Source organism: Dasypus novemcinctus, chromosome 18, assembly GCF_030445035.2.
Source record: "Dasypus novemcinctus isolate mDasNov1 chromosome 18, mDasNov1.1.hap2, whole genome shotgun sequence".
Classification (NCBI taxonomy): domain Eukaryota; kingdom Metazoa; phylum Chordata; class Mammalia; order Cingulata; family Dasypodidae; genus Dasypus; species Dasypus novemcinctus.
In genome coordinates, this window is record NC_080690.1 from 85,341,976 (window position 1) to 85,368,831 (window position 26,856).

Genomic DNA, 26,856 nt, shown 5'->3' on the forward strand with positions numbered 1-26,856 from the left:
GTTCTCGGGGCATTTCAGCATTTCACATGGCTGATGGCTGGTCACTCAACACAGTCACCACCTTCTCCTCCTGCTACTTTCTGACCACCAGATTGCATTTAAGCCTCTGTCACACTTGCTTTCTCCTATCCCTTATCTATAGCATTCTAAGCCAGTTGTTCTCCATTAAAGTGATTCCCCCACCCAACCAAGCTCATTTGGTCACATCTGGAGAGGTGTGTGTTTGTCATACCTGGGATGGGTGCTCTACTGGCATCCATTGGATAGAGACCAGGGGTGCTGCTAAACAGTCTCACAATGATGCAGAGGAAAGCCCACCACAATGGACCAAAATGACCATTATCGCAAGGTTAAGAAACCCTGACAGAGGACACACAGACACTTCATCACCTGGTATTGGGGACACTTTGAGGAAGTCATCCCTTTTCCATTTTCTTTCTTTCTTTTTGTTACTGAGATAATGTCTGAGTTGACTGCTAAGTGTTTATACTCCCCAGCTGTTGGTAAGTTCTCTTTTCAACAAAGGGAGCCTTCTGAGGCTCAAGCCCTGAGCAGGCTACATGAGCATGCTGGGATTTAATAAGATTATTTTTATTTCATTCTTATAATTTTTTTTTTTTAAGATTTATTTCTCCCCCCCCGCCCAGTTGTCTGCCCTCTGTGTCTATTTGTTGCGTGTTCTTTGTCCGCTTCTGTTGTTGACAGCGACACAGGAATCTGTTTCTTTTTGTTGTGTCAGCTCTCCATGAGTGTGGCACCATTCCTGGGCAGGCTGCACTTTCTTTCGCGCTGGGCAGCTCTCCTTACGAGGCATACTCCCTGCGCATGGGGCTCGCCTACACGGCACAGCACTCCTTGCGCACATCAGCACTGCACATGGGTCAGCTCCACACAGGTCAAGGAGGCCTGGGGTTTGAACCGCGGACCTCCCATATGGTAGACGGACGCCCTAACCACTGGGCCAAGTCTGCTTCCCCTTATAATTTCTTATAACCTTCTACTAAGGCAAGCAAGTCTGGTTTTACCATTTACCAGAGCAATAGGAGATTTCCTTTTGAAGAAATCAGAAAAAAAGGGGGTAGGGGGGAGTAACTTTAAAGAAAAAGCAATTGATAATGGTTACATCTAACATCCCCTGAATACTGACCTTGTGTTAGAACTATTCCAGGTACTGCTGAGACTTCATTTAATTCTCACAATATACCCATTCTTGGCAAAGTAAGGAAAATATGGCCCATGCACAGTCCCTCATAATGTTTAACTCATTCAATTTAGAAGATGTAACTTTATTTTGAGATGTAGTCCTCTACACTTCTTTAATGGTAAAAGTCCTTTCTTGTGTGAAATGTTCATGAGAGTATACAGTATTTGGTGTTTGTGTCAAATGCCCGTTTTTGTCCAAATCACTATGTAGGATTCCCAGTTTTTTACTTTCCAGTGGTTCATGTAAATGCTGAAGTCTGGGAATCTCCAAATCTACTCATCTCTGCCCTTGTTTCTTAAAAGATTTCATCCTCCTACTAACCTGTCCCACGTACCTGTATGGCCTGCTTTCTCCAAGTCTGCTGGCCCCACTCAAGGTTTTGGACCCTTTCCTCCTCAGTGTGGCACTGGGGAGACCAGGGTCTGGAGATAGACTGTCTGGTGCTCAATCCTAGCTCTTCAGTTTATGAGCTGCAGGCCCCTAGGCAAGTTACTGAAGCTCTCCGTGCCTCAATACGCTCAGGGGTAGAAAGGGATAATATAGTGTCCACTTTAGAGAGCTGTTGTGAGGATTAGTGGCTCATTTATAGAAAAGGCTCAGAACGGAGCCTGGTGGCATCTAGCTCCATGCAGGTTGGCAATTGGGATCCCTTGTAACATCACTACTGGTATTCTCAATTGTCATGATCTGCCTCATGCCTGGACGTGGCCCCTTCTGAAGCAGTGTTCTGTAGCTCTGTGACTAAAAAGCACAGATGCCAGAGGTGGCTCTGCATAGGTTTCCAGTTTGGCTCAACCATTCACCAATATGTGCCTTTCAGTCAATCTCTGTCTGCCTGAGCCTCTTTATCTATAAAATGGTGCCTATCACAGGATGTACTTTCTGGGGATATTGTGAGGAGATCCTAAAATAGAATACTCATTTCATATTGAGCCTACAGGAAGAACAATGTAACACTTTGATTAGAATCCAAAGGACTGGGAAGTGGATTTGGCTCAACTGATAGAGCGTCCGTCTACCACATGGGAGGTCCAGGGGTCAAACCCAGAGCCTCCTAACCTTTGTGCTGAGCTGGCCCACAAGCAAGGAGTGCACCCTGTAAGGAGAACTGCCTCGCACGAAAAAAATGCAGCCTGCCCAGGAACGGCACCGTACACGCAGAGAATTGACACCGCAAGGTGACGCAACAAAAAAGAGACACAGATTCCTAGTGCCACCGCAAGAATACAAGCAGACACAGAAGAACACACAGCAAATGGACACAGAGTGGACAACTGGGAGTGGGGGGGAAGGGGAGAGTAATAAATTTTAAAAATAAATAATAAATCTTAAAAAAAAAAAAAAAAGAATCCAAAGGACTTATATCAATGATGACACATACCTTGCTCCTGGATGAAAAGACTCATATTAAATGTGTCAGTTCTTCTATAAATTAGCTCATAAATTTAATTCAATTGTTTTTTAATGTAGTACATTTAAAATATTTGCCACAGTCCCTGGGATATGGTTATACCTCGTAAATGTTATGTTTTTCACTTACTGTTGGAATTAAAAGTTCTATGGCAGCATGGCAAACTTAATTATTAGCATGTTAACTTAGGAGCAAGAGTTCAGAAGTCTTTGCAGGATGTGACATCTGAGCTGAGACCCAAAAATTAGGCTTAGGTAGGCAGACTGAGGTAGGGGAGAAGACAGCATTCCAGATAGAAGGACAGCCCGTGCAAAGGCCCTTCGGTGGTGTTGGGGGGCATGACTCCTAACAACTAAGGGAAGGTCTCTTTCACTGTTCCAGTGTCCCGACACTGAGCTGACACGGAAGACATTAGTGAGCTTTTGCTTAGTGTTGACCAAATGAATCTTGAATTACAATTCAAGATGTGCCAGTTATGCCTCTTTTGGGTCCTGGTACCTCTGTCATTGACATCTGTACAGAGTTCTCATATTTTTTATCCCTCCCAGCTCCCTACATCTATAGATACATGTTTGGTTGCATCCAACAGAAGACCTGCTAAACCCTGAAGGAAATTATCATCTCACCTGATAAAAAGCTCATGAAATTTAGTACCTCACCTAATAAAAAGTTAAAAGGTAGGGCTACCTCCTAGGTTGGTGAATGCCAGCTCACTTCTCATTTTGCTACTGCTACTTCTCCTTGGTCCAGGACCTGAGATGGATTCCCTCACAGGAGTGGCATGATGCTTCAGGGTGACAAGCCTTCTCCTTCAGCCTTCCTGGAATTAAAGGTTTTCTCTTCACAAAGAGTGGCTGACTTAAGTCACCACCCTACTTAAGACTACTGATGATGGGGGATGCCTTTTGCAAGATAATGAAGACCAGTGCTTTTCAACACTCCCTGGTGTCCAGAATCACCTAGGGCATTGTTAAAACCCATTGACAACCAGACTTCACCCCCAGAGATTTGGAACCAGATAGCCCCAGGTGGTTCTGAAACACAGGGAGGTTGAGATGCATTCACTTAGATTAAAAATCACCTTCTAGATGGAGGGAGATCATTTTACCTAGGCCACTGAATATTGTGGAGATTCTATAGGATGGTATCAAGGAAACAGGTGCTGCCTAAACTAGGTAGCACTACTTTTTACAGTCTTTAGGACCCAAAGGTGACATCTGTGCCCTTGGTTTGCAGGTCTCAGATTAACATTTTGTTTACTGGGATGGAAATAGCTTCATTCTGAGGTCCCAACCCCATGCTGAAGTCCTAGACTAGATTTAGAGGTTTTATTTTTTTCTCACCAAAATCCCTGTATCCTCTTTCTTTCTCTATGAACAGGGTGTACTGTTCCCAAACCAGAGTTGATCTACCAACTGGAGCATGGACAGGAGCTATGGATGGTGAAGAAAGACCTCTCCCAAAGCCCCTTTGCAGGTAGGCAGCTAAGTTCCATACAGGTGGGGCTCTCTGCAGCCTTCAGACCACCAGGAGAACACAGTCCCTGGAATCCCTGGGGAAATTTTTTGTTGTTGCCCTTCTGGGGACTGGGAGCCATAGAGCCCTTTGATCTGTGGTTCCTCTGTCCTCTACACTCCCTGGACCTGTCAGTCACAGGGGTACCCATGCAAATACCAGAAATCTGTTGACTTTTATAAAGGGTATTTATTTGGGGTAGCTTACAGTTATAAGGCCCTAAAGAGTCCAACTCAGTGTACCATAAGAGGTACTTTCTCGCCAAATGTCTGTTGCCATGTATTGAAGCAAGATGACTGCCAATATCAGCAAGGGTTCAGCCTTCCTCTTCCCTCTTAAGGCTCCGTGGGCCCAGCTTATGATCTCAGCTGTAGGCTGGTATAAAGCTCATTTCTCAGCTGCTCTGTTCTCTTCACAAAGTCAGCAATAAATTATCAAGCAAATGTCTCATCTCTCCCTGAGTCTCCAGCATCAAAAACAAGTTCTCTCCTCTGCTGTGTCTTTTTCTGTGTATCTACTTCTCTGTGTGAGAGTCTGTTTTATCAGTCTCCCAAGGAGACCAGGACTCAACCCTGCATGCCCTAATGATGTGGTCAAATCAAAGCCCTAATCTTGATTTAATCAAGTAAAACGTAAAACCTTTGCATTTAAGACATCAAAGGGTATCATGCCCAGAGAAACAGTTTACAAACATAATATCTCTTTTTGGAATTCATAAATAATATCAAACTGCCACATTCACCATCCCCCCACTGTCATCACCCTTTGCATTGCTCCTCAGGAGGACTGGAGTGTATTAGATAAGATCAGGATCTGGGCTTCTAACTGCTTGGACTTAAAACCTGGCTTTGCCTCCCACCAGCCATGAAATTTGCATAATCTCATTGTTACTTGTACATAATTTAGGTTATGTTATATATGGCTGGTTCCTGTAAAAGATAAACTCCAAAATATCCATGGTTCAGCATACACATCTAAGAAAATCTGAGAAACTTAAGTAAAAACTAGGTCAGCGTGGAGGAGTGTGCCTCACACTTATTCAGAGACCCACATGGCTTTAAGGTTGTCCTGTCATCCTCCTGGCAGAAGGGAAACAAAAGGAAGGAAAGAAGATACATCCACTTCTGTCCACATAGGTTAATTTCACTCTCCACTAGCTAGGTATCTAGTCATTCTTACATCATGGATACATGTGACTGATCTGTGTGGCCAAGGAGATGAGCAGATGATTTGGTACACTTCTACTCCATCTACTACATTCAATCTATTCCAAAAAATGGATTGAGGGTATGATCAGATGATGCATGAATCTACTTATGACAGTCCCAAACCATAGAAAGGGACCCAGCAAATGTTTGTTCTTAGATATATTCACATCGTATTATTCATAATTAGTATCTCACATTGCCTTCTGAACTTCGAGGGAAAAAGGCATTTATTTCTCTCCCAGTTACTCTCTCTAACTATACTCTGTTCTTTTTTCATTGCTAATTTGTTTTTTAATCTCTATATCACTACCATGCTGCTCAATGCCTATAATTTCAAAATAATTCTATTACCTGATAGGCTCAGTCCCCCTCCTTATTCTTGTTTGGGGATATTTTTGACCCTTTTTATTTTTATATAAATTCTAGAATAAGCTTATCAAGTTTTATGATAAGCCCATTTGAGGTTTTTCTTAGAGTTGGCACTGAATTTATATATTGATTTGGTTAGAATTGCCAGCATTATATTACTAAGTTCTTCATTTATATGGATCTTACGTCTTCAAGTAAAATGTTACAATTTTCTCCATCCAGATCATGTCTATCTAGTAGTCTTTTTACCCAGCTGTTCCTCAGGCATACCAGACTCAATGTGTCCACCAGATCCTGCTCACTTCTGCCCCATAAGCCCAGTCCTGGGAGAGGGATTAGCAATTCCTATTGTCACCCAAGTGAGAATCTTAGAAATCAGCTTCCCCCCTGTCCTGCCTGCCTCTGCATTCTCATCAACACCATCCTCTCACTGCACTGAAGTCTCTCCTAATGCAGTACTGCCCTTCCTGCTTTTTCTCTGTGTGGCAACCCCTACCTCTTCATTAGAACTTACCTCATGGGACACGTTCTTTGAGAAATGTCTTCTGATCTCTTTGTGTACACATCTTGACTACATTAGGTTCTCCTTCCTAGTGTTCTGTTAGTACCATGAGATGTCCTCGCTTAGAGCAAACTCACCCACACAGCATCATTATTACTCTGCCCACTCCCATTCAGGTAGAGATGGTGTGTCCACTCCAGACTCTGTCACCTGTCCCAGTCTCTCTCCCTGGGTCTCCCTGTCAGGATGTCAAGAGTCCAAAGATCAGGAACGACAGATATAGGAAACCTAGGTTTCACAGATGTCAGAATATAACAGTTCCAGAGGCATTATTTTTCATTTTTTCACTGAAATGATTTTGTTCCTTATACGTTGGTGTAATGGATTTCTTTCAGGTAACAAGGGAAAACCCAAGACCTCAGAATCTACCACTTCTGAGCCATTCTTGTCTGAGGAAGTCTCAGTCCATCAACAAGTAACACAGGGAACCTTTAGGGACTCCCAGTTGGGCCAAGCCAGTAATCAAGAGGAACCATCAGAAATACAGAAAGAACACCTGAGACAAGGGATAAACGCCCTGAAAGAGAAGGTCCCTGGAAAAATGAGCCCTACACACAGTGGTTTGGGGACATATGATGTAATATGTTCAAAGGTTGTACAGGAACAAGTTTCTCCAGGAGATGTTCTCCATAACCATGATGCACATGGATCAGAAAAAGATCCCGTGACTCATGAAGGGAAAAATCCCTATAAATGCAATGAATGTGGGAAACTTTTTAACAAGAAACGCCTCCTTGTTCGACATGAGCGGATTCATTCTGGAGTGAAGCCCTATGAATGCACAGAGTGTGGGAAATCCTTTAGTAAGAGCACATACCTCCTTCAACACCACATGGTCCACACTGGGGAGAAGCCCTATAAATGCATCGAATGTGGGAAGGCCTTCAACCGCAGGTCACACCTTACACAACATCAGAGGATTCACACTGGAGAGAAGCCTTATAAGTGCAATGAATGTGGAAAGGCCTTCACCCACCGCTCTACTTTTGTATTGCATAATCGGAGTCATACAGGAGAAAAACCCTTTGTGTGCAAAGAATGTGGGAAAGCCTTTCGTGACAGGCCAGGCTTCATTCGACACTATATGATTCACAGTGGCGAGAACCCCTATGAGTGCTTCGAGTGTGGGAAGGCCTTCAAACACAGGTCATACCTCATGTGGCACCAGCAGACACACACTGGTGAAAAGCCCTATGAGTGCAGTGAATGTGGGAAAGCCTTCTGTGAGAGCGCAGCGCTTATACACCACTACATCATCCATACTGGGGAGAAACCTTTTGAATGCATGGAGTGTGGGAAGGCCTTCAACCACAGGTCATACCTCAAGAGGCACCAGCGGATTCACACTGGGGAGAAGCCCTATGTATGCAGCGAATGTGGAAAGGCCTTCACTCATTGCTCCACTTTTATTTTGCATAAAAGGGCCCATACTGGTGAAAAACCATTTGAGTGTAAAGAATGTGGGAAAGCCTTTAGCAATCGAGCAGACCTCATTCGACACTACAGCATCCACACTGGAGAGAAGCCTTATGAATGCATTGAGTGTGGGAAGGCCTTCAGCCGCAGATCAGGCCTTACCAGGCACCAGCGGATTCACACTGGAGAGAAACCGTATGAGTGCATCAAGTGTGGGAAAACCTTTTGCTGGAGCACCAATCTCATTCGACACTCCGTCATCCACACTGGAGAGAAGCCCTATGAGTGTAGTGAATGTGGAAAGGCCTTTAGTCGCAGTGCGTCCCTCACTCAGCATCAAAGGAGTCATTCTGGAAGAAACCCTATCAGTGTGCCAGATGTGGGGACACCCTTCACAAATGGGCAAACCCCAGTCAATTTGCAAGAATTCCTACTAGGGAATGACTTTTTAAATGTAACCACTGAGGAAAATATTTGGCCAGAAGAAACATCTTACTCAGCATCTGATCGTTCATACCAAAGAGAGACTGCACAAGTGTCTTCCCTGTGAGAAAAGGTGTCGCAGATCATCCCTTTTCACCTAGAGCCATGTTATAAATTGGCCCACCTTAGAGCCTTTTTCTACGACTGAGAATTCATCCAGGATAGAGACCCATTGGTTATTTTACTCTTAGGACAACCTTCAGCCACATCTTTCCCTTTAGTTTACATTGCAACATTATCTCAGGAATTTTTTTAAAAAGAAGAGGAAGACAGAAAAGAAATGCGAACACAGCTTTTTTTTTTTTTTCTCTGAACTTCCCAGCCAAATCTTGACAATTGGTCATTGATTTCTTATTTTACTTGGGGGGAGTCTTTCAGAGGTAAAGGGCCTAACTGTCTCATGTGTTTTGCATATATATGTGTGTGTGTGTATATATATATGTGTGTGTGTGTGTATAATCACTGCTTTCCAATGTCAGGAGAACTGGACGGTTGAGTTCAGGTCTCAAAACATTTATTGAAAGCTTTCTTTGTTCCACAACGTTTGTCTCTACACCGAAGGAACATAGTCTTTGTGAGAAATTTAAAAGCTTGAATCTCGTATATAAGGAGATAAGGATACTCATATAAATGGGCACACTTTATTGTACCAATTAAGACTGTTTAAGGCTTTGATTTTTAAGAAACAAACCCTTTTTTCATAAGGTTTAAAACACCTAACACCCACACACTTTCTTGATTCTTACCTACTTTTTACTTGGTTACTGTAGCTATGTGTGTGTCCTAAAATTTGGGTAAAGTGATTTTTCTTTATTATTCAAAGTTGATTTAATATTCTAGTTCCTTTGACTTTGCATATAAATTTTAGAATAAGGTGGTCTGCTTTTACCAAATTTTTGCTTGGATATTAATAGAACTCATGTTAAACTCTGTAGATCAATTTTTGAGAATTGACATCTTTCTATTGTTGAGTCTTCCAATTCATGAACATATGTCTCTCAATTGTTTAAATATTCCTTGATTTATTTCATTAGTGTTTTGTAATTTTTAGCATATAGATCCTGTTCGTGTTTTGTTAGATTATTTCTATGTTTTGATTTTTCTTCTTTAGTGATTTTAGATGGTATTGATTTTTTAAAATTTCAATTTCTGTATGATCTCTGGTAGTATGCAGATATAATTAATATTTGTATTTTACAACCTTGCTTAGCACACTTATTACGTCTAGTTATTTCTTTCCATAGAATATTCAGGGTTTTCTGTGTAGAAAATCATCATTTACAAATAGAGACAGGCAGTTTTATTTCTTCATTTCCAGTATATATATCTTTTCTTTTCTTTTCCTGACTACTGCACTAACTAGAACTTCCAAGAGGATGTTGCCTTGTCCTGATATTAGAAGGAATACATTCAGATTTTCGTCTTTCAGTGTGATGTTAGCTGTAGATCTTTAAACCAATATTCTTAGTTTATAAAGTTTCCCTCCATTCCTAATTTATTGCAACTCTTATTATGAATGATTGTTGAATTTTCTGAAATGCCTTTTCTTCATCAATTGATCATGTAGCTTATCTTTGTAGCCTGTTGATGTGGTGGATTACTTTGAATTTTGAATATTGAGCCAACTCTTCATTTATCCTTGGAGTAAAGCCCCGTTTGTTTGTAGGGTATGTTTCTTTTGCTATATTATTGCATTCCATTTGCCGGCATACTGTTGAGCAATTTTTTTGTCTAAATTCGTGAACAGCATTGATCTGTAGGTTTTGTGTTTTTTTTTGTTGACTGCCTTTTTGTTTGACATGGGTAATTCTGCCTTATCAACATAGGTTGGGAAGTGTTACCTCCTCTTCTGTTTTTTTGGAAGAGATTGTGTAGTATTGGTGTTATTCTTTTAATGTCTGGTGGATTTCTCCAGTGAAACCATTTGGGGCTGGAAATTTCTCTTTGGGTTTTTTTCGCTAACAAAGCAATTTTATTTATATATATTAATAAAGCATAAATCCATCCAAAGTGTACAGTCAGTGGTATTCCGTATAATCACATAGTTGTGCATTCTTTGGATGCTTTTTAATTATGTATTCTATTTAATACGTATAGAACAATTCATAGAATTCATTTCATATTGGGTAAAGTTTGATAGGTTTCCATTTTGAGGAACTGTTCTATTTGACCTACACGTTCTAATTTAATTTCATAGAATTGTTTGAAATATTCCCTTGTTATCCTTTTGATGACAGCAGGATTTGTGTGTGTGTGTATCCCATTTTATTCCGGATATTGGAAATGTGTCAGCTCTCATTTATTTTTGTCAGCTTCTTAAACAATTTTATTGATCATGTCTGTTCTCAGTTTTACTGATTTCTGCTCTTTATTATTTCTTCTACTTGCTTTGATTTATTGTATTCTTTCTGGTTTCTTGAGATGATGCTTAGTTTTGTTTTTTTCTTTTCTGATATAACCATTTAAAGCTTTAAGTTTCGCTTTTAGCACTATTTTAGCTCCATCCCACAAGTTTCACACATTTTAATTACATTGTCATTCATTTCTAAGTATTTCTTGATTCCTTTTGAGACTTCTTTCTGGCCCACTGGAAGTATGTTGTTTAATTTTCAAGAGTTTGTAATATTTCCTATAATCTTAGTGTTTTTGATTTCTAGTTTGTTTCATGTTTGGTCTAATCACATATGCTGTGTGATTTCAAGACTTTTTGATTTTTTAAGGTTTGTTTCATGACCCAGGATAAGATCTACCTTGTTTATTGTTCCATGATTGTTTAAAAAGAATGTGTATTCTGCTGTCATTGGGTGGAGTGTTTTGTAAATGTCTATGAGAGCCTGTTGGAAGATGGTATTATTCAGATTTCCTGTATCCTTGCTGATTTCTCTTTAGTATTTCTACCAATTGCTGAAAGAGTAGTGTCGAAGTCCCTAAATATAATTGTGGAATTGTCTCACCCTTCTTTTATTTCTATAAATTTTTTATTCATGTATTTCGAACCTCTGTTGTTTGGTACATACACATTTAGGATTGCCGTGTCTTCTTGTTGTGTGACCTTTTTATCATTATATAACATTTGTCTTTCCTCCTGTTAACTCTCCTGGCTCTGAAGTATATTTCAGGTGTCTGATTTTTTTTTTTTTACATTCTATAAGCCCTAAGGATTTTGCATTTATTTCAACACTGCAGATTATAACGTGGAAATCTTTGACTCTCCAAGTCTCTCAGATGTGGAATTACACACGAGGCCACAGGCCGGTCCTTTTAGAACCGTGGGGACAGCTCCTCCGGGGGCAGCGCTAGACCGCGTATCAGGTGTCTGATTTTAATGTAGCCACTTCTGTCATTTATTTTTTAATATTTGCATGGTTTACCTTTTTTCCTCCTTTTATTTTCAACCTACCTATATTCTTATATTTGAAGTAAATATCAAGAGCATACATTCAGATCATGGCTCTTATCCATTCTGTAAATTTCTGTCTTTTAATTGGTATATTAACTGTTTACATTTAAAGTAATTATTGATACATTAGGGCTTAAATCTTCCAGTTTATAATTTGTTATTTGCTTCTTTGTTTCTTGTTCCTCTGTTGTTTTTTGTTTTGTTTTGCCTTCCTGTGTGTTACTTTTAACATTTTTTTAGAATCCCATTTTGATATAATGTTATCATCACTTTGTTTCTTTGTTTTTTGTTTTGTTTTTTAGTGGCCACTCTAGGTATTACAATATACACAATTTATCACTAGCTACTGGTATAAACATTGTAGCACTATGATATGTAGAAATCTTACACTCATTTGGTCCATTTATACTCCCCATTCTTTTAATATAATTCTTATAGATTTACTCTTCATACATTGAACACCATAGTGGTTGATGTTTTAATTTTTCCTCTAGCTGTCAAATCTTTTAAAAATTCATGAGGAGAATAGTCTGTTTTCCTTTACTTTTATCCATTCCATTGTTCTTTCTTCTTTCCTGAAATCCCAAGCCTTGTTCTGTTAAAATTTCCTTTCCATCCGGAGCACTTCTATCCTATATTTTTGGGTAGGTCTGCTAGTTAATGGCCGATTTTCTTTGTTTTATTTCATCTGAAAATGTCTTTATTTTTCCTTTATACTTGAGGGATACTTTTGTGGGATATAGGACTTGATAAACTTTTCTCCTAGCCTCCATGGATTCAGATTAATCATCTGCTGCCATTCGAACCATTGTTTCCCTCTACGTAACAGATCATCTCTATGTGGCTCTTTTGAGATATTTTCATTATCTGTAGTGTCTAGAAGGTTGACTGCTGTGTATTCTCATATGGAATTTTTTAGGGGAGGTTTTCCTGTTTGGTGTTTGCGCATATTTTTGAATCTGTAGATATATGTCATTTGCCAAATTTGGGGGATTTTCAACCATTACATATCCAAATATTTTTTCAACCTATTCCCTGTCTTCTCTCTGGGACTCTAATAACAAATACTAGGTCTTTTATTATTTTTCCACAATAACTGTTCTTGTTCTTTTCCCTTTTCTGTTTTAGTCTATTTTTCTTGCTTGTTCAGATTAATTTCTGTTGATTCTCCTTTAAGGTCACAGGTTCTTTCCTCTGTCATCTCCAATCTATTACTGGGCTTGTCCAGTGAGTTTTCATTTTGGTTATTGTATTATTCACTTGCATAATTTACACTTTGGTGGGTTTTTTTTTACTCTTTTATTTCTTTATTGAGTTTATAATACCAAAGGAAGACGCAGAGAAAACAAACAAAACAGTGTAGTCCAGAGTTGTGGTTTTTTGGTGCTTTGCCTTGATATTGGAAAAGAAACCCTAAACTATCTGGAGAAATGTTGGGCCTAGAGTCTTTTATATAAGGGTCCACAAACATTTCTCAGTACTGGACTTATAACTGAGTGTGGTCTGCAGATTACTTAAAAGTTTTGTTTTTGGGGAGCAGTTGTAGCTCGGTGGTTGAATACCTGCTTCATACATTAGAGGTCCCAGGCTCAATCCCTGGTACCTGCCCTCCCCCTCAAAAAAATTTTTGTTCTGCAGGGTCAGTTTGTGTGTAGAATTCCACTGCTCTTTAAACCTTGTTATAACCTCAAAGGAGAAGGGATCAGTCCTTTTCCAGGATCACCCTTCCCCTCTGTTGTTGGACACATCCTTTTCCACCTTGTCTGGGAACTCTTTAACTTCATTTACACTGACGTAGCTTGACCTTTAACGTCTCCCTGTGGACCAGCTCAACTAAGAATGTCTTCCTTCTCTGTCATCCGATGTAAGCAAGCCTCAGATTCCTTTTCACCTTACCCCTGAATTTGACCTTTATCCTGTTGCCACGTCTCTGACTTGGAGGTCATTTCCTGGATCCTTTAAGTTCCTACCTTTTCCCTTCACAGGCTCCATGTCTTCCTTCCATCTATTAAACATTTTTGCTTCCAGGGATTTATTCTTGGCCACTGCTTTTGTTACTTTTAAGGCATTTTACTCTTAGTGATCCACAGAGGACACCCAGATAGAGGTCTCCAGGCTGAATACTTTGCATGACCAATATCCTGTTGCCATCTTTTTCACATCCTCTCTTTATTCCTACCACACTCAGCCTGTGTGCATGCATCATATGACTATGCCCATGGCCATAATAATCTCAAGAGCAAGCAAATACATATTGTTACTATGTGTTAGTCACTACTATGAATGCTAAGCATACATCACTTCTTTCAACCTATGCAATTCCTATGTGGTAGGTAGTGTTGCTGGCCCCATTTTATAGATCCAGAAACTGAGGCACAGGAAGGTAAAGGAATTTTCCCACAGCTGCACAATCAGAAATGTGCACTTAGGGATGTGAGTCAAAGTTATCTGGTTCCAGAATCCTTGCTCTTAACCATTTTAATACATTGACTTTTAAAAGGGTGTGTTTTTGTCTTCAGGGTCACCATACCCTTTAACTAAAATTGGATCAAACAGTGCTCACTTCGCTGCAACTTTTCTAATTGAGTGAAGGAAACTAAGTTTATTCTTTTTACTGGTTGCATATTATTTGGTGTATCTGTGTAGAAAATACAGGTAATGTCTGGGTGTAATGGTGGAGGGTTAGAGAAAGGCTAAGGCATATGTTTGGTTTTAGACTTTGAGTTTGAGGTACTTAAGAAACATCTTAGTGAATCCTACCACCTTCTGCCTTGTTGCCCAAATCACCTTACCTTTTTCCTTTCATCATCCTCACTTTCAGCCCGTTTCCTTTTTGTTTCTTAGATGCTCAATATATATGTTTTAGTGAATGACTGCACACATCAGGTAATTTCTATTATGATATTTGTTCCTTCACAGAGTGTTTACCACAAATCTGTGTATACAGGTAGCACCATATATTTCATATGTTCACCTTCAAGAGGATCTGTACAAGTTTTATATGGCCATTGTGGTTAATTATAAAATCATAGAAGTCCTAGTGAATGATGGAGCCAGGGGTCCTTGATGATTAGCTCTGAACACTCACATATTGTCATGCTCATGCCTTGGATTTATGGCAGTGAAAGGATATGAAGGAAATCAACCAAGGGAAAATGCACGTGGGGTAAAGTACACAGGCACACAGGCAACCTGGTGCCATCTTCAAGAGTGTCCCACTGGAGTCATACAGAGCATGCTAAATTAACCTCCATCAAGTTGTGACAATACATGTGAAATGTCTTCCAGGGAAGCTCATTAGAGACTTTGCCCCCAGTTTTTACTGGGGGCTGATCATGTAGGCACCCTTTGTCTAGCATGTCCCCAAATCCCTGGCTTCCAGGTGGAAAGTGGGTGTTCAGCATAAACCACATTGTTGGCACAGTTTTAGCACAGCTGACCTCTTATTTCTGAGAATGGTGCAAAACATCCCAACTGAGAGTCCAAATGCCAGCCAAGGGGAAAACCTTGTAAGCTCAAAGGATAGCAGTCTCAGGCCTGCTGTGGTAACTCTTCACAGTAACTTCAGTGTTACTAAAATGCTGAGTACAAATTTCTGGAACAAACATTAAGCAAATAAACAGTTCCCTACAACAACAACAAAATCATTTATTTGAGATGAATGGTAATATAACCGTAAAACATTGTAGCTAAAAAATTTTGCGAAAACACAGTGGAACTTATTACAAACTAACCAGGATTTAGTTTAGTGGAGATAAGGTACTGAAGAAACCTGGTAAGAGAGGACTCTGTCTCTGCCTAAGATAATTATATTCTCCATGGCTGCAGATGACATGACTTGCAAATCTCTCCACATTCACATTTATCTCGTTAAGATGTAATGGCAGGTTAAGCGCTCTATATTTCCATAGCATGTGTGTCAACAATTTCTTATCCTCTCTTTGTTACCAGTATTGAAACTTGCAGCTTCTGGCTTCATCTTTATTTTCAACTGAAGAGAATTAAGGAATATGGGATGTATAAAGATTTCTGCATAATTGCAAATACCTTGAGATTGGAGAGTGTTGTTGCAGGCATCAGCTACAATCACAGATGAGTCGTTGAGTTTCCCCAACTGGAGTTGGCCCCAGCTGAGAGGGCCCTCAACAGAAACACGATGCTGGAAATCTGTGGGAACCTGGTCTCTGGAAAAAGGCAGCTCCCCTTTAAGCAGAGTCTGGCCCTCAGAAGGCCTTTCCTCTCAACTTTGAGAAGCTGGTATGTCTCTGGAATGCTAAATGTAATGGCCTTGAGTTTTAAGTATTAGCGATTTTAAATCTTTTCGGTCACAGGTATATTACACATGTCACAGGTAAAAGGTCTTAGCTATATTGTAAGAGGGAAGTTTGTTTTGCCTCCCTTGCAGCAGTATCAGAAACAAGCACCCTGGAATCAGGCTCCAGGTTTACTTCCTGACCCAGCTCTTACCTAACTGGGTGACTTTAAAGGAAATTCCTAACCACTCAGATCCCCTTCAATCCAGAAATCCACCCCACTGTATTAGTAAAATAATACATTTTAAGAGTTGAGCAAAGCAGATAGCCATTTTAATATCCTTTTCAAAGAACCAGTGTGTCAGAGCACCAAAGCAGATAGGAACTTTAAGTTCAAACAAGGTGGAGAGCCATGAATGGAGGAGGGGAAATGCCAAGGAGGGGCTCTAAAGGTGAGCTGTCAGAAAAGGGATAGTTGAGGGGCCATGTGAAAGTTAAGATCCCATTTATCTCCTGAGGATTTGACAGTTTGGGAAGGTAGTTCCAGAAACCTTACTCATAGGCCCTGACCTATGAAAATGGCCAAGCTCAGCTAATTAAGGGCTGTAAATGCACAAAGGACACTTTTGGATAACATCATGTCATTTCTCCAATTTGGGTGGTTTCAAAGTAAAATGTCCCTCTTCCCTGTAGTCTCCCAGCCCTGTCTACACCAGCAGTGGCTTTGTTTTCTTGATTCTCCCTTGATGATTCTCGCTTTCGAAGGTAAGCCTTACCACGGGCTTCTTAAACATTCAGGACTTTTGGACGAGTTTGCCACTCTTGCTCTTTCTAGTTCCCGCGTCCCACCTTTTGGGCATAAGGCTTCACACTTAAAATATCTAAGTACTCTTTTCTAACTTCGTCTTTACTGATTTTTTTACTCTCACTGCCCTGTATCCATCCTAGTCTCCTGGTTTTTGCCTATATGTCATCACTTTTGCCTACAGGCCCATTTTTCTTCTGCATTGCTTTTGTCACTTTCACCTTTCCTGAGATTGCCTCTCACCTTTGCTTTAGTGACCGACATTGTCCCAGTTGTCTTGACTGTCTGGCTTCTCCAACTTTTACCTCTTTTTCTCCTCTCTCCTTTAAACTGAGGAAGACCATGGGACTTCCAACTCACTATCAACTCTTCCTTGCTCACCTCCCAAACCTCCACTCTACCTTGTAACCTCCTTGCTACAATATGCCACCCTCTAAGCTGCTCTGGCTAAGGTCAGCAACTCCCAAGTCTATAAATCTTTTTCTTTCTTGGGTTATCAGCAAAACTTACTCCTGTTAACCAGTCCATTCAAACTACTCTCTCTCCTTTTTTTCTTCTTACATCACTCCTGGTTTTCTCTTTTTTTTTTTTTTTTTTTTGGTTGTTTGTTTTGTTCTTTTGTGCTTTCCTTCTTTACTAACAATTCTTCCACCTCTAGCCATCAGTTCATTGTTGAAATTTCTAAAGACTCTGGTCAGAGAGTCTTGCTCAGGGCTTTTTTTCTCTGTGTAGTGTCTGTGGGTCTTAGCTACATACACCCTTGGCTTCAGTTATCTTCTTTACTTTGAAGACAGTGTAATTTTATTTTCCAAATTCTGTTCTCTCCTTAGAGCTCTAGGCCTGAATTTCCAGTTGTCTTTTTCTGTCCCTGGTTGAATGTTTCAAAGATACTCAGCTTCCACATGACCTACACGAAATAAAATGGTCTCCACGTCTCACTGATTCTGATCTACTTTGTGTCACTCTCACTAGTTATAAATGGCGTTGTTGTCTCATTCTCTTCAGTTCCTTTGTACACTCTGAAACAGATGTGCCGTTTTACCTTTTAAATATCTAGTATCTGTCCACCTCTCAACACCGCCTCCCTAGTTCATGTTTTAGCATCTGTCACCTCAAGTAGTTCCTTAACTTTCTAAACTGGGTCGTCTTTTATCCACATTTCCTCTCCAATCCATTCTTCACGCTGAAGTGAGGTGCCACTCTGATTTGATTGTGTACTCTGCTTTCTACACCTTTCCTCAATACTATTCATGAGAACTCTTCCCTCTTCATTTGATCTTCCTTTTCCTATCTGCCACAGGACCCTCCCACTGCCCACTTTGCCCAGTTAATTCTATTTCATCTCAAATAGTACTTCCTCAAGGAAGCCTGGATCCCCCCATCTAGGGCATAACATTTCTTCCATGGTTATTTCACCACATCTAGATGGTTCCTGGTAAATCGTATATGCTCTGATGTTAAGTGAATGCAGAGATGAAAGATAATGGTCATTTGACAAGTGGGGCACTCAAGATCAGCAAAGAGAAAAAGTACATGGGCCAAAGTCCAAGAGAAGCCAGGCACAAGCCTCCGTGTTTACCCTTCCAGTGGACTTGCGTGAGGACATGCTTCATTCTCTCAATAATGATGCATGGCAACACGTGGAAGTATTGCCATCGAGGAAGTTCACCTGAGCACTGATGCCCGAGACTTAACTGGGGACTTGCAGCACCTACATGACAGACCTTAGCTATTCAGTCTTAACACCCAGACAAGCCTCATACATACAAGAGCACTTTTACCAGGGGAGGTATTCCAAAAGCTCAGAGGTTTCACTCCCAGGAACTGGTAAAGAGCCAGGCAATTCTTTGGAGTGTGCAGTTTGAGCAACCCAACCCTGGTGTGTTCATCATTTACTGCACAGACCACAGTCCCTTCCCTTGCCCTTGGCCTAGGCTTAGGCAATCATATCAGTCTGAACATCAGCATTTACCATTGTGTTTGTATAACAGAAGTAGTATCATTGCAACTATGCCTAACGTTTAAGGCCACCATTATGGGATAGGTAAAGAGACAACTAGTCCACCCTATAAAGCCACTGCATACACTTTCATATTTTTATCCTAATTGGATTATGCATTTTCCCCCTTGATCTACCTTTGTGTTGCCTTGTGATGAACTAGTTTAGCATAGAACTAAGCAGATGGTTATCTAAATACAGCTCTTAGGCCAGTTATTTTCCATCAGTTTTATCTCTACATGGGGTTTACCTTAGTCTCAACAGATTGGTTGAGCATCAATGTATTCATTCCTCTTGCACCATTTGAGACACAAGATGCCAAGAACAAGTTTTCATATCTTCCAGCAAGAACAAGACTGCAGAAGGCTATGGGTCAGATGCCCCAGGAGGAAGGCCCTACATATAGCAATGGATGGGAGGTACCAACAAAAACATTTTATCTGAACTGGCCTTTGCCAACCTTGTAGAGGATGCAAGTGCCCAAAATATGATACTAGGGCTGGAAGAGAATATGCTCTATCAATTTGGACGCACAATTTGCATGTCTTCAGACCAAGAAACACACTATACAGCCCATAGTGTCTAAGAATGTCAACTGTCACACCAAATGGGCCTATCATGTTCCATATCATCCTCAGAGTAGTTTGATAGAGAATTGGAAAGTATGACTAAAGCATGGCTTCTGCCTGAGACAAGGCTAAGGGAGGCCTCTGGCACACAAACCAAGTTACTTCTAGGTATGACTAGCATTCATCTAACCCTAGTATATGGGGAACCTAACATTTTGGGGTACTAAACATGTCAACCCTTTGGTCGTTTGTACACTATGGCCACGACATGCATGATGGAGGAAAACTATTGGCCCACAAGACAGAAAAAATGTTAGGAGAGGTAAGTGCCATACTAGGCATCACAGGACAAGATTAATTCTCTTTAATGACTGTTTTAGTTTGCCACTGGGCTGCTGATGGAAAATACCAGAAATGGGTTGGATTTATAATGGGAATTTCATTAAGGGAAGTACTACAGTTCCAAAGCTGTGAAATGTCCAAATCAAGGTACAATCAGAGATGCTTCCTCATCAAAGCCAGCTCTTTGAACTCTTCACACGTTGCCACATGGTGATCAGGCATATAGCAGGGTTCATCTTCTCAACCTTGAGCTGCTCCATGGGTCAGCTTTGGCTGCTAGTGATCCTCTAGTCCTCTCACACAAGGCGGGGTTGAGACGTTAGCTCTCTTTCATATATCTCCTTTTATATAAGACCCAGCAAGAGGGTGAAGACTCAGTTTGAGTGACGCGTCACTGACAGTCCAATCAAAAGTGCCTCACCCCAACAGGAATGGACCTTTTTGAGATTTGTAAAAGAACTTCAAATGGTCACAATGAGGAACACATTTTTTTTTATTATTCATTTTGTAAAAATATTACATTCAAAAAATATGAGGTCCCATTCAACCCCACCACCCCCACCCCACCACTGCCCCCCCAGCAACACTCACTCCCATCATCATGACACATCCATTGCACTTGGTAAGTACATCTCTGGGCATCTCTGCACCTCATGGTCAATGGTCCACATCACAGCCCATAAGGAACACATTTAGAGGGAGAATTTTCTTAAACTATAAACACATTAGAGGGAATTGTCTTCCAGGAGGAAGACAAAGGAGTCAACCTGGAAAGAGGATGAGACTTGAATGAAGTGGCTCATGCTGGGATCCAGCATTAGGAAAGAGCTTATGCCCTGACCAAGCAGGGTCTCTTGGCTATTTTAATACATTGGAGGCCAAAGCACTCATGGGGCAATAACCTCCCACCCTAGCAGCTGAGGCTTATGTGACAAACCTATGGGCGCTCTCAAGGAGTACATTCATACACTATGACTGTCCTTGTTCCAAGAACAAGTCAGAATAAAATTCCCTACAATACAATTAAAAGGGATAGGTATTATTCTCAATAACACCTGTGTCCCACCCCGTAAGTGTGAGGAGGGCCCTGCTATATGTAACAGCACACAATGGAAACCAGTCTCAGTACAAGCCTGTCAACTGAGGTGAATAGTTCTGTCCCCAATTAATTTGAAACCCAGAGGTAGAGAATGAGCCAATTGTAGAGATGTCCATCCATAATAATATCATATATGGGAAGGGTCAATTCTTTTGGGAGTAAGAACTCTGTAATTCTTACTTATTCTATAATGAAACTGAATTGCCCCTCCTTGACCATACCATTATGTGATGTGACACTGGTATTGACGATAAAATTCAAATTCTTAATGTAAATAAGTCATATAATAGTCATACTGATGATCAAATGTATTGGGAGACTAAGTTAAAGCTAAAGCTCCCCAATGTCCACTCATTTCATGGACCCAGATGGCCACCTCAAGCAAGTGCATCAGGCTGTCCACTTGTTGGTTCCAATCATCTAATCCTGGAAGGGGATGCTTCTGATGGCCATCAGCAAGTCCTAATTTAATGAGCTCCTGAAATTTCCATAGGGCTTCCCTTAGTCTACCTGCATCCCTTTAATAGTCTAGTTTTCCAGTACTCATCTACTTGGTCATATGGCCTGGCCACCGGCCATTTGTCATGAGTTGGTAAATACCCAAACTCAGGGGCTTATGTTGTTCACTTCTCCCATCACTGGAATGAAAATGAATAGCATGTAATTCAGCACACTGAGCTGATTTGGCCTTTCCTTCTTCAATCAGAATTTTCCATCAGTTGGCCAGAGCATCGCAGCCTTCCAAATAGAATGATGTCTGTCTGTACACCTCAGAACTGCCATCCATAAACCAAGCAATCATTTATGCATATGACAACACCCATATGCCAATAGGAACCAGAACCTCTGGTGATTCCAAAGTCAGCCCTGGAGGACAAGAGGCTACCTGTTCATGAATACAGTGTGCACCTTCTTGCATTCTTCTAGTAGCATGTTCCTACATAAGCCATTTCCATTTTTATGGACTCCTGGACACTACATTCCCTGCTGCAGTGTTTCTGCATCACTCAAGACATTGTGGGTATTCCAAGTTTCGAGATTATGTACTTCATCACAGGTGTGATTTCAATTAATGCCCAATAATAAGCCAATAATTTCCTCTCAAATTGCATATACTGTACCATCATGTCTGAAAATTTTCTGGTCCAAAATCCCCATATCACTGCTGGGTAGTGCTTGCTGGCTTTGGCCATAAGTTCCAGACTGCATGAGAGCAAATTGCAGACACTTCCAGAATCATCTGTGAGAGTGGATCATAAGAGAACAAAGATACTGACTCATGCCTTTTTGCAATTCAGAGGACCCTACCCTTGTTCAAGGCTCCATTCATATATAGGCTTTTTCAAGGAATTTTATGGATAGAAACAAGCAATATTCCCAGATACAGGAATAGTGTCCCCCAAAATAAAAAAAAACCACCAAGTGCTATGCTTCTTAGTTCCAGGAGTAGACAATTACAGCAGTTTATTCTTAATTGCCTCTTTAATGGGATAGGTGGCTGCTACCCAGTTTATTCCTCAGTATTTCACCCTTTGGTTGGGCCCTTGGATCTTTGCTGGATTTATCAACCAGCCTCATTTAGTTATGTATTATCCCTGCATTTAAATCAGTCCTAGTTTGTTCTGCACTTTCTGATCTCACCACCAGATCATCTTTGTAAAGTATTATTTCACTCAGAACCTGCATCAAGTCCAAATCCCTCCCAATAAAGCTATGACAGTAAGCTCGTGATTTCAAATAACTGGCAATATAAAAATGTCACTTATATTTTTCATTTACAGAGGAAAAGTGTGGTTGGTTGTTTTCAGAGAGCAAGATTGTGATCAATGCATTTACAAGATCCATTACTGAGTACCAACTCCTTTAGCATGCTGTACATTTTGCACTGCTGAAACCATATCAAGGACTGCCAATCATAAAGATGGGTATTATTTTATCTAAGCCTCAATAATTTACTATTAGTTTTCATGAGCTATCCACATTTTTCACTGGCCACACAGGGCTATTGCACGGACGTTTGTTTCCCCTCCCCCCCAATATGGCTCCCTTGTTGATCTGCTCGTTGTCTCTGCTTGCTGTGTCTGCTCACTGTGTCCGCTCATTATCTGATCGTTTTCTTTAGGAGGCACCAGGAACCAAACCCAGGAACTCCCATGTAGGAGGCGGGAGCCTAACTGCTTGAACCACCTCCACTCCCCACTGGCAGTTTTTTTGCTATGAGCACTCCAGCTTCTCAAATGTCACTAACTACAGTGTAAATCTCTCTTCACCCACCAGGTATTCTATACTAGTTCAAATGAACAACCTGCTTGGGCTCAAGCATTTCTATAGGATTCAACTTGGCATATTCAATTAACAGTGGATGAACTTACATGCCTTTTGTGTTCAATAATAGGTAGGGGAAGTATCCCCAGTCATTTATTATTTTTTTTAAAGATTTATTTTTTTATTTATTTCTCTCCCCTTCCTGGCCACCCCCTCCCCCCAGTTGTCTGCTCTCTGTGTCCATTTGCTGTGTGTTCTTCTGTGACCACTTCTATCCTTTTCAGCAGCACTGGGAATCTGTGTTTCTTTTTGTTGTGTCATCTTGTGTCAACTCTCTGTATGTGTGGCACCATTCCTGGGCAGGCTGCACTTTCTTTCACGCTGGGCGGCTCTCCTTACGAGGCACACTCCTTGCACGTGGGGCTCCCCTACGCGGGGGACACCCCTGCGTGGCACTGCACTCCTTGCACGCATCAGCACTGCGCATGGGCCAGCTCCACACAGGTCAAGGAGGCCCGGGGTTTAACCGTGGACCTCCATGTGGTAGGCAGATGCCCTAACCATTGGGCCAAGTCCACTTTCCCCCAGTCATTTAAATCCCTTCAGTCTGTCCCTTCCCTGAAAGATACATCTGATAAAGGTGGACGTGCTATGGCTGAAGTTTGGGTGAGGTCCCTGCACCCCTGGGGTCCCCTTCCTTGGTTGCTGTCCAATGGTGGATTCCGAGTGGCTATCATCTGAATTTATGGGCCTCAGAAGCATAAGTAGCACAGTTTGGAAACCACTGTTCTAAGCCACCATTTTTTCTGAGACTTTCCTGACAATGTGAAACTCAACACTCCCTATTTCCAGTCCCTCTAATCCTGTTCTTTCATGATCCTTCAAAACACTACCCTGTTTTGCCTTTCCAAAGAGATTTCTCTTTTCCGACCTCCAAAAGGTCACACTGAATCATTTCCTTTAAGATCTCCTCTATTACACATGAAATTCTTTGCTGAATTTGTCTTTGATTACTTCAGTTTTTACCTTCTCAAGCCTGTACTGAACTCCATCCCACGTTATTTCTACACCACTGAAATCCAAAACCAGGCAGAGTTTGTCTTAAATTTTTTTTCTGATTGATGTTTCAGATTTATTCCTCTACTTTAAATTAAGTTTATTCTTGCCTCTGCACCTGAGTTTGTGGCTGGTTTTACTTTATCACTCATTAGCCAACATGAACAGGGAGTCTGCAGAGGGAACTCACAGTGCCTGCACCTATTCCTCAAGCAAATTTATGATCAACAGTTAGGATTTAGCAGGCCCTTAATTGTCTACCAGGAGATCAAATTATAATTTGGATTGGCATAGCATTTGAAAATGAAGCTTTTTATAACTGGTAGGAAGAAACACCACTCTAGAAGGTAGAGTTTGGTAAAGTTCTAGTTACAGGATCTCAACTTCCACCTCCTCAATGTTGAACATTCATACTGGATCCAGCTGTTTGCTTTTAGGAAGGCTGCTGTGATGAATGCAGTGCACATACCTCTTCCTGCAGCATGCCAATTATTCCTTGGGATAGATCCCTGGAAGAGGATTTGATGAGCACCAACCATGCCCTTATGTTAGGGCTACCTACGCTCGTGGTCAGCCGGCCAGTGCGGACAGCAGAGCAGTGATGGACATGGCTTCCACATCCAAAGCCCTGCATGGCTACCTTCTGGTGCCTTGACTTCCTTTCCTCCAAACAGGGATAAGAAAAAGAGAGCTCACTGAGTGTTACACTATTTCAGCAAATTTTCTGCAATTGTCAAAGTTAATGGTTCATCTAATATTAATAGTTTTTACTACAAATGTTATAAATATTTGTTATTAAAACATTATTTTAAACATATCTAACAGTTTTGGTGGAAATTCCTTCAGTCTTTCAGTGGTGCCAAAATTTAGAGAGACTTAATTTCATTTATGTAAAACACCATGACATGTGTAATAAGACAAACACAATTAACATTTTGTTTCTACAGATTTATTTTATTTATTTATTTCCCCTCCCCCCCCCCCCCCCCACCGCCCTGGTTGTCTGCTCTCTCTGTCCATTCACTGTGTGTTCTTCTGTGTCTGCTTGCATTCTCAATGGCACCGGGAATCTGTGTGTCTCTTTTATATGTCATCTGGCTGCATCAACTCTCCATGTGTACGGCACCACTCCTGGACAAGTTGTACTTTTTTCATGCCAGGCAGTTCAATGAGGGGTGCGCTCCTTGCACGTGGGGCTCTCCTACACAGGGGACATCCCTATGTGGCATGGCACTCCTTGCACACGGCATTGCTGCGCATGGGCCAGCTCACCACACAGGTCAGGAGGCCCTGGGTTCAAACCCTGGACCTTCCATATAGTAGGTGGACGCTCTATCAGTTGAGCCACATACGCTTGCCACCATTAACATTTTATAACTTACTCTGCCAGCACCACGGTAAAACGTTAAATAGGCTATTTTATTTAGTTCTCAAAAATTTTTATATGTGCTAGATACTAGTATTATCACTCCTTTTTACATACAATGAAACTGAACTTGAAAAGGCTACATTATTTCCCCAAGATTACAGTGATTAAATAAATCCAGGCAGGGAGTCCCCGAAGTCTACCCTTTGCCTTCCTCTGCCCACCGCCGGGCTGATTCCTGCCAAGCTCCTCAAGTGGGATTGAGTCTGGGGAAAGGAAGCAGGTGAGGGCTGAGGAGGATGGGTTGAGTCTGGAGGGTTCTAAAATTACCAGCAGAACCTTGGAGGTGTGCACGTACTTTCGGAGATGCCAGCACCCTGTTCACTGAACATAGGAATCCCTTAAAATACAACTGTACAAAAGTTTTGCAATCTGATTTATTATTTTAGTAAGATTAACACAAAATCAGTTGAGAAGTAGGAAACATGTATATCAGCAAAATGCTTCTGAGATTCTTTGAGTGTCACCAAATGTGGTTCTAGTTGACTGCCATTCTTGGTTTATATCAGCTCTTGAGAGCTACCCTGCATTGTGTGCAGCTAGAAATGGTCTCTAAGGCCTTACTTTGTGATAGCATGCTATTTTCTGCTTGAAGAAATAATAGAAGTAAAGAACTGACAAACTTGAAAAAAAAGAAAGGAAGAAAGGAAAAGAAAGAAAAGAAAGAGAAAAAAAAGGAAGGAAGGAGGAAAGGAAGGAGGGAAGGAGGGAGGGAGGGAGGGAGGAAGGAAGGAAATGAAATGCCTGTAATGCCACAGTACCACTTTGGTAGAATCTAACCTCAAAACATTATTTGCTGGTCAGAAGCCTGTTTATTCAGCAGGTATTTCCTCATATTATCTTTTGTGACTTTCTTATGAAAATGCTGCAGTAGTATTGAATGAAAAAAGACATGAATTATTGCCTGTAAAGAAATAAAGCCAACATTGGTCACGAATCTTGTTTCTCATGTCCAGCCGGAAAAAAAGAACTACAGGGAAGGTAAAATAAATAAATAAATAAATAAATAAATAAATTAATTAATTAATTAGGTAGGTAACTAATCCCATGTATGCAGTGCTTTTTAAAATTTCTGAAATATTTGGCACTGACGAATTTTTTTGGAAGTCCAGCTAAATCTTTTTAGGTTTTCTTTTTCTGTCTGGTTGCGTCATCATCTCCTTGGTGTGCCTCTGTATCACACACTTCTGGGACGCCTTTCTCTTCCTTTTTTTTTTTTTTTTTAACCGGGAGGCCCCGGGTATCTAACAGAGTCCTCCATATGGTAAAATGGTGAGCCACAGTCACCTCCCCCAGGTAAATTTTAATGATAGTATGATTAAAAACTAAAAGGGGGGAGCAGACTTGGCCCAATGGATAGGGCGTCTGCCTACCACATGGGAGGTCCGTGGTTCAAACCCCGGGCCTCCTTGACCCTTGTAGAGCTGCCCCATGCGCAGTGCTGATGCACTTATTTATTTATTTTTTAATTAAT

At 41.0% G+C, this 26,856-nt stretch overlaps 1 protein-coding gene across 1 annotated transcript in view; it reads left to right on the plus strand.

Moving 5' to 3' along the window:
• Positions 1–26,856, plus strand: part of LOC101415247 (zinc finger protein 850) — an 80,491-nt gene that overhangs the window by 6,111 nt on the left and 47,524 nt on the right. The window contains 2 exon segments of the mRNA XM_071209017.1: positions 3,996–4,091; positions 6,605–8,231. Coding sequence (XP_071065118.1) covers positions 3,996–4,091; positions 6,605–8,231 — 1,723 coding nt within the window.